The sequence below is a fragment of the Polistes fuscatus genome, unplaced genomic scaffold (genome assembly GCF_010416935.1).
Source record: "Polistes fuscatus isolate 324 unplaced genomic scaffold, CU_Pfus_HIC Scaffold7, whole genome shotgun sequence".
In the NCBI taxonomy this organism is placed as follows: domain Eukaryota; kingdom Metazoa; phylum Arthropoda; class Insecta; order Hymenoptera; family Vespidae; genus Polistes; species Polistes fuscatus.
Window position 1 is genome coordinate 7,293,018 of NW_025113151.1, and position 13,208 is coordinate 7,306,225.

Sequence of the window (13,208 nt, forward strand, 5' to 3'; positions counted from 1 at the left end):
TTAAATATATTTTAAATGCATCTTAATGCATGGAGCGATTCATTTCATTTACATGTGAATAGGCAACATTAATTGAATATTTGCTACGAAAATAGTACAAAATAGTATCCGTAATATTCGCATTTTTTCTTCATCTTGTTATATTGATAATTTAATTTTTTTCTAATTTTCTTTTTTCGCTAAAAAAACGTCTATGATATGAATAAAACGAAGATGATTACATTTTATAATTCATTATATATTATAGAAATCTGTAATATCGACTGAAACGAGTAACACAATTTATAATCTCGATCGTCCTCCTTGTATAGAACTTCATTGACCGTGCTTTAAAATTGCTAACTGTCTTTTCTATCATATATTATAATAAATTTTGGTAACAAAATTCCTCTTACAGTTATTCTAATGATTTCCATGTATTACCATCATGTTCATCTTATTTATTTTCCATAGTAAATTAACTTTTACTAGATTCATTTTAATGAATTAGGTACGATTATTACTACGCCATAAAAGAAAGAAAGAGTTTAATCAATGACTGTGGTCATTGACCACAATCCAAAATAATCGAGTGTTTACTGTTTACATGAAAGGCTAATCAAATTTGACGTTTAACACAAATACAACTGTCAAAACAAACCACGTCAGTATTGAAGGGTGTGTAGTAATATGATAGTATTAATTTTTACGATGTTCATTCATTGAACAGAATTAAATTTGTATTATTTTATAACGAAAAAAAAGAAAAGGAAACAAAAAGTGTTCATTTACGTCAATAGATAAAAAAAAATTTTATCCAAGAGAACAATCGACGAATAGAATTTGTTGATTAAAAATGTCGAAAATTTTTGCATCGATGATGAATAAGAACGAAACAGAACCGGAGTTTTCGTTTGTAGACAAGGAACCTTCTCCGAATGGGCATAGTTTTTCGAATATTGTTGGAAAAGTATCTAAACATGCAGAATCTAGTTTACGTATAATGGAGGAATATTTGGACAAACAAAAATTAACAGATGTAGTATTAATCGCAGGTATCGCATTTTTTCTTTTGTTAGATTGGTTTTTTATTTTTTTATCAAATGATTAATTTTCATTGAGTTTAATTGTACAGGCAATAAGCGTATTCCAGCACACCGTTTGGTACTCAGCGCAGGCTCTGAATATTTTGCTGCTATGTTTACTGGTTTCCTAAAAGAATCCAAGGAAAATGAAATTGAATTAGTCGACGTAGATGGAGATGCTTTATCTTCATTGGTTCGTTATTGTTACACCGGTAGGATTACATATAATTTCATATATAATTTTATTATTGCCTCTCATTCTAACTCATTTTGTTCTTTTTATTTTAGGATGCATAGAACTTAAAGAAGACAGCGTACAAACTCTCTTAGCAACAGCGCATTTGTTGCAACTCCATCCAGTTGTCAAAGCATGTTGTAGATTTTTAAGAAAACAACTTCATCCGAGTAATTGTTTAGGGATACGCATGTTCGCGGATATGCACGGTTGTTTGGATTTACTTAAACAGGCGCATGCATATACAACGGAATATTTCATGGAAGTTATCAAGAATCAAGAATTTTTACTATGTTCTGCTGATCAAGTAGCTGAATTATTAGAGTCCAATGATCTCAATGTTCCTTCTGAAGACACTATTTTTCACGTAAGATAGTAGTATCATTATATTATTTGTGGTTTGCTGTTTATATTTTAACATTGTGTTTCAGGCTCTTACGGCTTGGCTTAAATACGACTTACCTAATAGAAAAAAAGATGCCAGTAGATTGTTGAGTTTAGTTAAATTGCCTTTATTATCGCCAGCAGTAAGTTAAAACTTATTCCCTGTTGCAAATATATATTTTCAAAATAAGAATTAATTGGTACTAATGAAATAATAGTTTATAGCAGATCATATAGAAAGTAACGAAATCTTTAAAGATCAAAAAGCTGCTCAAGAACTTATAATAGAAGCGTTAAAGTATCATCTTCTACCTGAACGTAGACCACTACTGCAATCTAATCGTACAAAACCTAGAAAAGCAACTGTTGGCGAGTTATTAGCGGTCGGAGGAATGGATGCCAGCGAAGGTAATAATTAAAAATTATTTACAAATAACTCACAGAGAAACTTTAAATATTTTTTTATCATAGGATCAACATTATTGATATACTCATTTTCATTGCGAAAAAATTCATGGAAGTCTGTGGCCACAATGTGGGGTAAACGTCTCCAATTTGGTGCTGCTGTTGTTGATAGGAAATTAATTATCGCCGGCGGTAGAGATGGTTTGAAAACTTTAAACACTGTTGAATGTCTTGATTTTTCTGCTCATGATTGGTCTACTTTACCACCTATGAATGTTCATAGACATGGATTAGGTATAATTAATTACACTATAGATATGTAAAGGTATATTATCAACAAATCATCTGTAATAAAATCCTGTGATGTAGGAGTTGCAGTCTTAGGTGGACCATTGTATGCGGTTGGTGGTCATGATGGTTGGAGTTTTCTTGATACAGTTGAAAGATGGGATCCAAATACAAAACTATGGCGTCCTATAGCACCTATGTCTATACAACGTTCAACAGTTGGTGTAGCCGCATTAAATGACAAGTAGCGTTAAATAAATAAAATTACATTATTATAGAAGACATATGATCTTTATAATAGATATAATCATCAATATGTTTTGAGAGATTACCACATTATTTTTATATTTTTATTTTTATTTTTATTTTTATTTGTTTTTTTTTTTAGATTATACGCTGTAGGTGGTAGGGATATTAGTTCCTGTTTGAATACAGTCGAGTGTTATGATCCTCATACGAACAAATGGACCGCTTGTGCTCCAATGTCAAAACAAAGAGGTGGTGTAGGAGTAGGTGTAGTGAATGGATGTCTTTATGCTCTTGGTGGCCATGAGGCTCCAGCGAGCAATCCTAATGCTAGTAGATTTGATTGTGTAGAAAGGTAGCAGAATATATACATGTAGTTTGATAATCTTTCAACGTGATATACATAATTTTCTTAAATAAAAAATACATTATTCCACAGATATGATCCCAAAACTGACACATGGACAATGGTAGCACCAATGAGCGTAGCAAGAGATGCAGTTGGTGTTTGCGTCCTTGGAGATAAACTTATGGCTGTAGGTGGATATGATGGTCAACAATACTTGACATTGGTTGAAGCATATGACCCACATCTTAATAAATGGGAACCAGTAAGTGTGTATTTAAAATATTTGTTAGTTTGTAAATGATTACAGTGAATGATTGATAATCTGATGTTATGCCATAAGGTTACACCTTTGCTGACTGGACGTGGAGGTCCTTGCGTTGTTATAGAAAATTTCCTAAGAGATGTATAATTAATGGTCATAAATGCTCACACACAAATTCTTGACTACGAACAAGTAACATTCCTATAATAATTCTAAAAAACTTCCATATATTAGAATCTATTTTATCATCTATAAAGTATTCTCTCAGTAATTTAATACATTTAATATATTCCATAATATTTAAGAGAATAAGAAACATATTATAATTGAACTATATATGTAAGTAAATATTGTGATAAATTTTTTCTATTATTTTATTTTACGATAACTTATAAAAATATTTAGATAAATTTTAAACTATAACAAACAATTCAAAGTTTATTTTATATCTGAATAAGAATACTATATAAAATGAAATATATATTTAAAATAATTTTCAATTTATATTTTATATACAAAGACAATTCACAGAATTAATTACAAAGAATTAATTATAAATAACTCTCTTATAAATAGAGTTAATGAATCAATCTTTCTAGACATTAACATATTTGTCAATAGTATTTAATATTAATGTATATACAGAGGATGTTGACGAACATAATCTATTTCAAAATGATGTTCGTTAACCTATCACCCACTGTACAGTTCTACAAATCTTATACACAGTGTCACTTCTTCTTTTATTCGTTCTATGAGGCGTTCATTATTCGAACATGTATTTTTTGTCCGCACATAAAAATATTTCGCGAGTGTTCGTTGTTCAATTAGTTTGCAGTCCAAACTATTCATTAACCGATCACCTATTGTACTATAAAATATGTATAGGCTCTATAAATATAAATATATATATATATATATATATATAAGAAACAAATTTATATTTCCGCCAATGATGTAATACGTTTATTTACATTCTCTTTCTTTTTTTTCTCTTTTATTTTTACGAACATATTCTTTCAATAAATTAGCTGTTCAATGGCTATAAATTAATTCATTCAATGCTTTCCAAATTATATTATTTTTCTTAATTTATATCTAATTTAATATATTTATTCATTATTAATTAATTTAGCAAGCAGGGAAAGTTCTGAAAATAATAAATAAAGATTACATATGAAATTAATATTAAGAAAATTAATGATATCAATTGAATTTGTTATATTATACAAGAAAAACATCTACCGTGGAAAGTCTGAAGCAGGTTCTGCAAATTTGTGTCTAACCATAAATGTTGCAATAGCTTCTGCTACTTTATCCGGTACATCTTCATGAACAGCGTGTCCACATGCTGGTAAAACTTGCATTTGAAACTTTCCTAATTATGATAAAGCATTAATATATATTAATTAAAAATATTTAGTTAAATATTAATGTAATTAGATGATAATTAATACCTTGCATTTGACCAACTGTAAGTTCTCTATCAAGTCTATCTACTCCTGCTAATAATAATACTTTAGGGATTGGTATATTTAAAAACGACGCCGATAATCCTTTAAACCATCCAAACCAGTGTTGTTCAGTTTTGGCTAAATCTATTCTCCACACATACTTCTTATTAGTATGTATGAAAGAAGATGTAGGTGGTGGCATAGTAATAGAATCTTCCTCTTCGATAACATCTTCGCGGTGAATCACTGGTTCAGGATCACATTCGCATGAAGATGTTTGTGAAAGGGAATTAATATCGTGAGTCGCTAACTGATTGGTTTCAATACTAAAAAAATAAAACAATTAAATAAATACATTACTCTTTAAGATTGTAGCATAACTTTTTACAAGTATGGGATCATAAATGTACAAGAATTTTAAGAAACTCACTAACTTCTTTATTTGTCCAGGTACTGAAACTTTAGCCGACTGTACATTTCGAATTTGTCCACTTCGTACACTAAAAGATAATGTTAAAAGTGAATATGCATAATGAATGAAAATACACAAAACGGATCTTGTTAAGTATAAAAGTTAGAGAGTTTATATGCGTACCACCATTCTATAGCTTGAGGAATAGTACTAAAACTAGATGGCCGAGATCTTAAGAAACTTTGCATAGATGCTAAAGCATCCATAGCTGTCCCTTCGACAACATCAATCACACCCAAACCAGCTAAATTGGCTAATAATGATGCAGCTTTAACAGCCACCGCACCTCCCATGCTATGACCGACTATAATTACTGGTCCTTCTTCTATAGTCACTTCTATAACTGCTGCTACATCCCTAAAAAAAAAAAATAACTAAATAAATGAAATAAAATAAGTGACTATGCTAATATTATAATATTTACTAAGTTTACATATAAGATAATAGATTTCAAATATTCAACATACAAAGCTAAAGTATCTGCGGACAAATCTTCTTCATTAGTTGTATGCGTATCTCCGTGACCTCTAAGATCAATCGCCATAACTTTACAGATTACCATCGTCATAATAGATTTCTAAAATATATAAAATAGCAAATTGTGCTACATTTCATAAATTGAATCATAAATACTTACTGTAAATTCTGCCCACGTTAAAGCACTATAACCACCACCGTGTAATAAAACCAACGTTGGTCCTTGCGTTCCTTTAGTATAAATATGAAAAGTATTTTCTCCTATTTTGATATCAGTGGAATGATCAAAGTATGGAGTCCATTGTACAGGATCATAATCTCTTTTGCGTTGAAAGCCTTTAGTCTTATTTATCCTAAAATAAATATAAAACACGAAAAAAAAAAACAGAAAAGAAAAATTGATATTTTCAAGGTAATGTATCGAAGACAAAAAATAATATGTTGATTATTGAGACTAACCTAGATCCATGACCAAAATTGATACCCGCCGGCGGCAATTTAGATTTTAATACTGATTTTTGAAGGGAAGACATACTGACAGCTCTTTAAATACGTTTCACAGTAAATATTATTAACTTGCAACTAGTTATTAATCTAGTCTGATAAGCAAATCAACAATTTGTTTTGATCTAAGAAAACCACGTTTGTAATATTCCTAGATGTCCATATCGACGAGTAATTGTAAGTTAGTCCACCGACATTGTTGAACGTGTTAATCGTATAATGCAATTTTATATCCGCCATTATTACCCGGTAAATTTAAATGTACATAAAAATATAGGATATTTTAGATTTATAACAATTTGCTTATATTAATGCAACCAAATTACTTCATCTTGCATGAGTTATTAATTATGAATGTGTTTTATTAATCAATAATAATTCATTACTATGATAGAAAAGTGTCTTAAATAAAGATCGTCATTTTTATCGTTTCATTTAATATATCGATCAACATCAGCGCAAAAAAGTTGGCACAGAACCACCAGAACTTTGCGCTAGCGTCAACCTGGACATAATACGAACTAAACGAGTCGGTATATTTTCTTTTCTATAGTAATATTGACCGTAGGTAATGTTAATATAAAGTATTACCGACGCAGAGTAAAATAAATCAGAAATCTACTATTACCGACGGTATACTATATACGGTAATACTCCCTGGTAATACCGACGGTAATACTACCTGGTATCTGTAAATACATAACAGTTATTAAAAAACATTATAAAGTAATTAGTTTTTCTACTGTCGGTCTTCCTACTGTCGGTAACACTGATAGTAACTTACCATGAAGGTTTTCCTACTGTCGGTAACTCTGATGGTAACTTATCATCAACTCTTCTCGGTCGATAACTCTGATGGTAACTTACCATTAACTCTTCTCGGTCGGTAACTCTGATGGTAATTTACCATCAGCTCTTTTCGGTCGGTAATGCGACTTACCGACTGTCGACATTTCCAAAGTAGAACACTATCGTTACCGACGGTAAATAAGATAAAAGTAGAGCACTGCAATTACCGATATCGCCTTAGCCGGCCTGCCACTAAAATGGCTTTTGCGATTATTTTTTCCAGGTCGATGCGCCACTATAGTGGCTCACTCGAGTAGCCCACTGTCTCACCGTTTGAATTAAATAATCGTCTTCATAGTCATTCATATTTACGTGAAATGTTAAAGTTTAAGTATGTACAAAATATTTTTAGTAAAAATTATAATTTAATCCTTAAGGAATCTTTACGTAAATCATACGAATGTGCTTTATATACGACTAATAATTTAAAAAGTGTGTGTATCAGCTCCGACGCACGACTCGAGTTTACCCCTTTGAAACTATTGTCTTTGAACAGGTACAGAAAAAAAAGCTTTACTAGATTAAAAAAAAAGACAAGAATACAATAAATACATAGAAAGATAAAATGAATGAATCGAATGCACAATCTCTTTTATACATCCCAACTTTAATTTCTATAATTTTGGACTACTCCCTGGTATCTGTAAATACATAAAAGTTATTAAAAAACATTATAAAGTAATTAGTTTCTGTATATTAAATAGATAAAAGGAACAAAGGAGAAAAAGGAATAAGGATATGATATTAATTAGGGATTTAAAAGAAACTAATTACAATTATAATGTATATGGTAAGCGGTCTTTGGCTAGATTTTACTTGCAATGGAATATTTAACATATTTTATATGTTAAACATTATACTGAAAGTAAAATACCATTGCCCGGGTCTAACCACGAGGAGGTAACCGCTTCCGAAGACCCAAATTTCAATAAATATTTATTAAATTTGAATTGCCAATAATACAAATCGATTTTAACACGACAGTAAGTAAAGACAGTCATATAGAAAAATCATAAATTAATAACGTAACTAAATTGTTTTCTATTCGAAATACTTTAATAGGTATGTAATGTTAAAAACAATGTATACGCGTTTAAACTAATCTTAAATATAAGTACAGTGTATTAGAATATTAAAATAATTGTTAATTAATCGATAAAAATGTCTATCGTTGTTAAAAAGATCGGAGTATATGTTCTGCGATCCCTCCTCCTCGAAATCAACCGTTGATCTGAGTCATTATCCTCTGTTAAAGTTCTTTTGGTGAAAGTTGTTTACAGGACCTTCCGAACGTTAAGCACGTGTATAAAAAGAATAATAAATCTATTTAATTAAATTAAAGATTAAAACGTTATGATTTTGGTATTTTTGTCTATTTTAAGTAATTATTTTAATGCTTCTGCGCAGTGATAACTTCGAGGGTAAAATTTAGCTGTAACATAAAGAGAGTGCATTAGTGCATTATAATAATTGTTAATTAATCGATGCAAGCGTCTATTGTTGTTTAAAAGATCGGAGTATATGTTCAGTCATCCCTCCTCCTCGAAATCCACCGTTGATCTGTGTCATTGTTCTCTGTAAAAAGTTCTTTTGTTGAAAGTTGTTTACAGGACCTTTCGAACGTTAAGCACGTATATAAAAAGAATAATAAATCTATTTAATTAAATTAAAGATTAAAACGTTATGATTTTCGTATTTTTATCTATTTTAAGTAATTATTTTAATGCTTCTGCGCAGTAATGACTCCGAAGATAAAATTCTGCTGTAACATAAAGAGAGTGCATTAGTGCAATGGTGCAGGTTTACCAACTCTACTTTTATTTTTTTCAAAGTGCGCTTGCACTTTGAATTTGTGGTTGCGCATGCGCACTATATATAACTTTTTCATGACGATTTTTGATTTTTAATTATTAATAACTAATTAAATAATTAGTTTTTTGCGCTTTTTGGCGCTATCAACATCGATATCTATTTTGCACTATCGATAATTCAGTTTTCTACAATATGCTGTGTTATCAACAGTGAATAATAATCCTTTGACTGCAAAATGTATTAATTGTGTGACTCTACTGTCGCATCGGGTGCATGTAAGCGCCACTACATTAAAAGACTAACTTCCAATGGAAACATGGTTTATAAATAAATCTTCTTAAAATGAATAACACTAACAGAAAGTTGCCAAACATTTTGGTGTCAGGTAATTGTTATTAATTTATTATATGTATTTCAATGATTATTTATTTTTTATTCAAAGTTTAGTTCAGAAACACTTGTTTACACATTAATTATTACTGTTTACACACATTATTATTGTTTACACACTAATTATTTAATTATTATTATTAAAAATATTTAATAACATTGTTACTCTTTTTTAGGTACACCAGGTGTTGGTAAAAGTTTAATGTGCCGTTTATTATCAGAAAGTACAGGATTAGATTGGTTAGAAGTTAGTAAATTAGCTATTGAACATAATTGTTTAGAAGAATACGATGAAGAATATCAATGTCCAATCTTGGACGAAGATAAGGTTTATTTTCATAATTTATTTAATCTACTTCTGTGCACAATTAATAACTTATATTAATATAATTAATATAAGTTATATTATTTTAATATTGTTTATGTTTGTTTACAGTTACTCGATAATATGGAAAGCGCTATGAGTGAAGGTGGAAAAATTGTTGATTATCACGGTGTTGATTTCTTTCCAGAAAGATGGTTCGATATAGTCTTCGTTTTAAGAACCAATAATACAATTTTATATGATCGGTTATTTGAACGAGGATACAGAGGGAAAAAATTAACAGACAACATAGATAGTGAAATATTTGAAATAATTAAAGAAGAAGCTAGAGAATCGTATAGGAATGAAATAGTTCATGAATTACAAAGCAATACTATGGATGAGGCTATGGATAATGTTAATAAAATATGTCAATGGATCGAACAATGGATGATAGACAATCAATAGTTGTTAAATAAAATTTATATTTTATAATTTAACACGTAATTTCTACTTATTTATCGACACTGTATATATATTATTTAAGAAATATAAGTAACAGTGATCACAGATAATTCAACTAAATGAATTTGATTTTATATATCATCTACAAATTAAACTATTTGTACATCGCAATTCCTATATATACATACATCGTAAATTACATGTTCGACATGTAAATTTAATTAATTTAATCTACAATACCTAAATCTTGTTTAAGCGTTTTTAATTTATTTTCTATATTCGCATAATACTTCATTTTGACCAAAACTTCTTTTGCTTGTTCCAGGTTGTTATTACGAAAAGAATCAGCTACTTTCCTAAAGAAACATATTTTATTAATTTCATATAAAATATAATTATAATGATAATATTAAGATAAATAATTATTACTTAGATAGTTTATGCAGCACGATTTTGTTTTCTTGCATCAATCTAACAACTTTTTCCTTATCGTTCAAAGCTGATTCTACTTCCTCATTCCTTTCCATTATTTCCATCAAAAATTCGGGATTTATGCTAGTGGTTTCTTCAGGAATAGATATACCTTTTAACTGTAGCATATATAAACCTCTTTTCAATGGATTTGTTAGCGTACTGTAAGCTTTGTTTAGTAAAGAGGATAACGACTCTGAAATGCGCTGTTCTCTCTAACAACACATAAAACAAATTTAAAAGATTAATTTTTATTAAATAGCATTATTATTGTCAAGAATAAATTAATAATATAATAATGAAAATATTTACCTCCATTCTGTTACCAAACCTATCGGGATGCAACATTTTTTGCAATTGTGTGTACTTTTCATGAACTTCATCATTGTTAACATTGTAGTCGAGTTTCACACCAAGAATATCAAAATAATTCAAATTCTCGGGCATTTCTTGAAGAGTCTTGCATTGTGAACAAAATAATTCAGATTTGTATAGGAAATTACAGTTCCAACATTTAGAAGGACTATCACTAGAATATTGCAAAGTACTTAATGAAATTGTTGGATTATTTGTAACTTTGTGCGTAGAATAAAAATACAATTTTCGTCTTTCTTTTAATAAATGAGGAAAGACAGAATTTTTATTAACAATTGGACGAACAACTTTCGACATAAACATTTTAATATTATAAATTCCTAACCTAAGCGTCTCTACATCTGAACGAATACTGAAGTATTAATGATCAATGAAATGTAACATGAACGAAAGATTGCATGATTCAAGAGTATTCCTAGTTTAACCTTTAAGTTTAAAGTATAAATTTAAAGTTTTCTTGATTACTTTTTTATAAATTAAAATTTTTTCTTTTTTCAGTAAAATTAATATATAACGCAATCAAATGAATACAAGACAAAAATATAATTAATTATTAGTTAAAATTATTTCATTTAATTTAAGATATTAATGAATCAGTTTCGATAAATCTTATTTTATTTATTCAACAATCATATGTTGGGAATGCAAGCAAAATAATTTTTTTTTATCTATAGTCTCTGTCGGTAAGGAAGTTCACCGTCGTATATATATTGGTTTACATTTTTTATTAATAAATTATATTTTTTATTTATTCTATTTGTTTAAGGTAAATAAATGATTAAAATTCGATTAATTTTAATTAATTAAAAATATAGATTACAAGAATTGTATTCTGAATCATTTACTGATAGTTTAGACTTCTAGTGTTTTTTATAGTTCATGGTGTTAATAGTTGAAATAGTGTTATCACAAATTAAACGAGAACGTTTATCACGTTCGTTCTCCTTCCTATTTAGGTTTCGTGGTTATTATAGTGAGAGTAGTTTTTTAAATAAATAAATATATAAATAAATAATATTTAAACATGCCAACTTACGAAATGCCTTTACTTATTCGCATTATGAATAAGGTAACATATTTTAGTTCATCATTTAATATTTACTTTTATATAAGATGAAAGTAGAATTACAGGTTAAAATATTTGTGTTTAAATTTCAAAGACTTTTGAAACAGTCTTATATTTAAATTCATACATTTATTTATTAATTATTTAAGTTTTACTTTAAACTCAGTATTGAATATAAATAACATTTATTAATAAATTAAAATAATTTGCAGCCGGAGACATTCAACGCTTTGAAGAGAGTAGCAACAGCAATTTTTAACAGAGGTGGAATTATCAGAAAAATAGAAAATTTAGGTGTTAAAGAATTACCATGCAAACTATCTTTTAGAGGAAGCACATATAGAGAAGCGACGTAAGTTTTATAAGATATCAAAATATATTATATCTGCATTGCTTTTCTTAACACACACACATACACACAACCGTTACAAATAATTATATATAGTAATTACATGACTTTTTTTTAGCCATTTCTTGTATTATTTTGACGCACCTCCATCAACGTTAACAAATCTTATCGATGAATATAATCGAGATATTGATATTCTTAGAAATAAAATTTACAAACAAGAAACTCCAGAGCCAATTGAATGTACATTGCACGAAGAATTATTACCTCCTATTTACAGGTAAATATTTCATTATCTTTCTCAAATGAAATGTATACAGCGTTTAAGCGTATATATGTATGCGGGTTTATATTATTTAATACTGTAAATATTAATTTGATATTTTAGGAAAGAGGTACAAAAATTAATGGAGATTGGTGCTAAACAGAAAAAGAAACACCAGAAAAAACAATTTAGCCGTAAATTAAAGTATTATCCTTCAAAATCAAATTAGCTTTAATAATTTTTATCTATTTATAGATATTATCGTATAATATTTTATATATATATAATACTAATGTATATAGTTTAACAATATATAAAATAATTCTCTCTGTTTGGTCAACGGCCTCGTCTCGTTGAAAAAACTAATTCCCCGATCACTAAAGTTAAGCAATGATGTTGGTAATTGAATGACTTCAAGGTGGTGTCATCAAAGAACGTATTTGTAAAATAGACTATATATAATAAATTAATAAAGACTATAGACTCTCTATACGTTTGAGAAGATCAAATTATTGAATTTTAGTTAAATCAGGATATGAGAAACTAAAAGATATCTATAAATTTAATGCGAGAAAAAAAAAATCAATTTTGTTTATTTATTATTTATTTTGCTGACACTTTAGTTACATCATGAAAAAATTTTCTTTTTTTTTTTATAATCATCAAAAATATTTGTACAAAATACTTAATATAATTATATATCATATATCATTATATATGTA

The 13,208-nt window shown here is 28.5% G+C and overlaps 5 protein-coding genes across 8 annotated transcripts; 3 read left to right on the plus strand and 2 right to left on the minus strand.

The window, feature by feature from the left end:
- Positions 1-229: 229 nt before the first annotated feature.
- On the plus strand, positions 230-3,408 carry LOC122524377 (kelch-like protein 5). 4 transcript variants are annotated; one of them, XM_043646606.1, is made up of 11 exons: positions 240-657; positions 745-1,034; positions 1,115-1,276; positions 1,353-1,666; positions 1,731-1,826; positions 1,902-2,091; positions 2,155-2,382; positions 2,458-2,620; positions 2,765-2,977; positions 3,062-3,233; positions 3,312-3,408. In XM_043646606.1, the coding sequence occupies exons 2-11, from the start codon at positions 836-838 to the stop codon at positions 3,378-3,380; spliced, it is 1,806 nt and encodes a 601-aa protein (XP_043502541.1). In that variant the 5' UTR covers positions 240-657; positions 745-835; the 3' UTR covers positions 3,381-3,408. The 4 variants fall into 4 exon arrangements, with proteins under 4 accessions (XP_043502543.1, XP_043502541.1, XP_043502540.1 ...); XM_043646605.1 differs by having other exon boundaries at positions 780-1,034; XM_043646607.1 differs by having other exon boundaries at positions 900-1,034.
- A 935-nt stretch (positions 3,409-4,343) lies between these two features.
- LOC122524382 (protein phosphatase methylesterase 1) lies at positions 4,344-6,307 on the minus strand. The gene is made up of 8 exons (XM_043646618.1): positions 6,096-6,307; positions 5,797-5,989; positions 5,627-5,736; positions 5,283-5,516; positions 5,122-5,187; positions 4,691-5,013; positions 4,479-4,611; positions 4,344-4,383 (listed from the first exon to the last, which is right to left on the minus strand). Exons 1-8 carry the CDS (start codon positions 6,167-6,169, stop codon positions 4,365-4,367), a joined length of 1,152 nt encoding a protein of 383 aa, XP_043502553.1. The 5' UTR covers positions 6,170-6,307; the 3' UTR covers positions 4,344-4,364.
- Positions 6,308-8,971: 2,664 nt separating this feature from the next.
- On the plus strand, positions 8,972-10,070 carry LOC122523910 (adenylate kinase isoenzyme 6). The gene is made up of 3 exons (XM_043645877.1): positions 8,972-9,186; positions 9,368-9,519; positions 9,628-10,070. The coding sequence occupies exons 1-3, from the start codon at positions 9,144-9,146 to the stop codon at positions 9,961-9,963; spliced, it is 531 nt and encodes a 176-aa protein (XP_043501812.1). The 5' UTR covers positions 8,972-9,143; the 3' UTR covers positions 9,964-10,070.
- On the minus strand, positions 9,961-11,308 carry LOC122523908 (iron-sulfur cluster co-chaperone protein HscB). The gene is made up of 3 exons (XM_043645876.1): positions 10,744-11,308; positions 10,390-10,646; positions 9,961-10,316 (listed from the first exon to the last, which is right to left on the minus strand). The coding sequence occupies exons 1-3, from the start codon at positions 11,107-11,109 to the stop codon at positions 10,187-10,189; spliced, it is 753 nt and encodes a 250-aa protein (XP_043501811.1). The 5' UTR covers positions 11,110-11,308; the 3' UTR covers positions 9,961-10,186.
- A 381-nt stretch (positions 11,309-11,689) lies between these two features.
- LOC122524110 (probable 28S ribosomal protein S6, mitochondrial) lies at positions 11,690-12,976 on the plus strand. The gene is made up of 4 exons (XM_043646195.1): positions 11,690-11,875; positions 12,085-12,224; positions 12,340-12,501; positions 12,610-12,976. Exons 1-4 carry the CDS (start codon positions 11,831-11,833, stop codon positions 12,713-12,715), a joined length of 453 nt encoding a protein of 150 aa, XP_043502130.1. The 5' UTR covers positions 11,690-11,830; the 3' UTR covers positions 12,716-12,976.
- Positions 12,977-13,208: the final 232 nt, after the last annotated feature.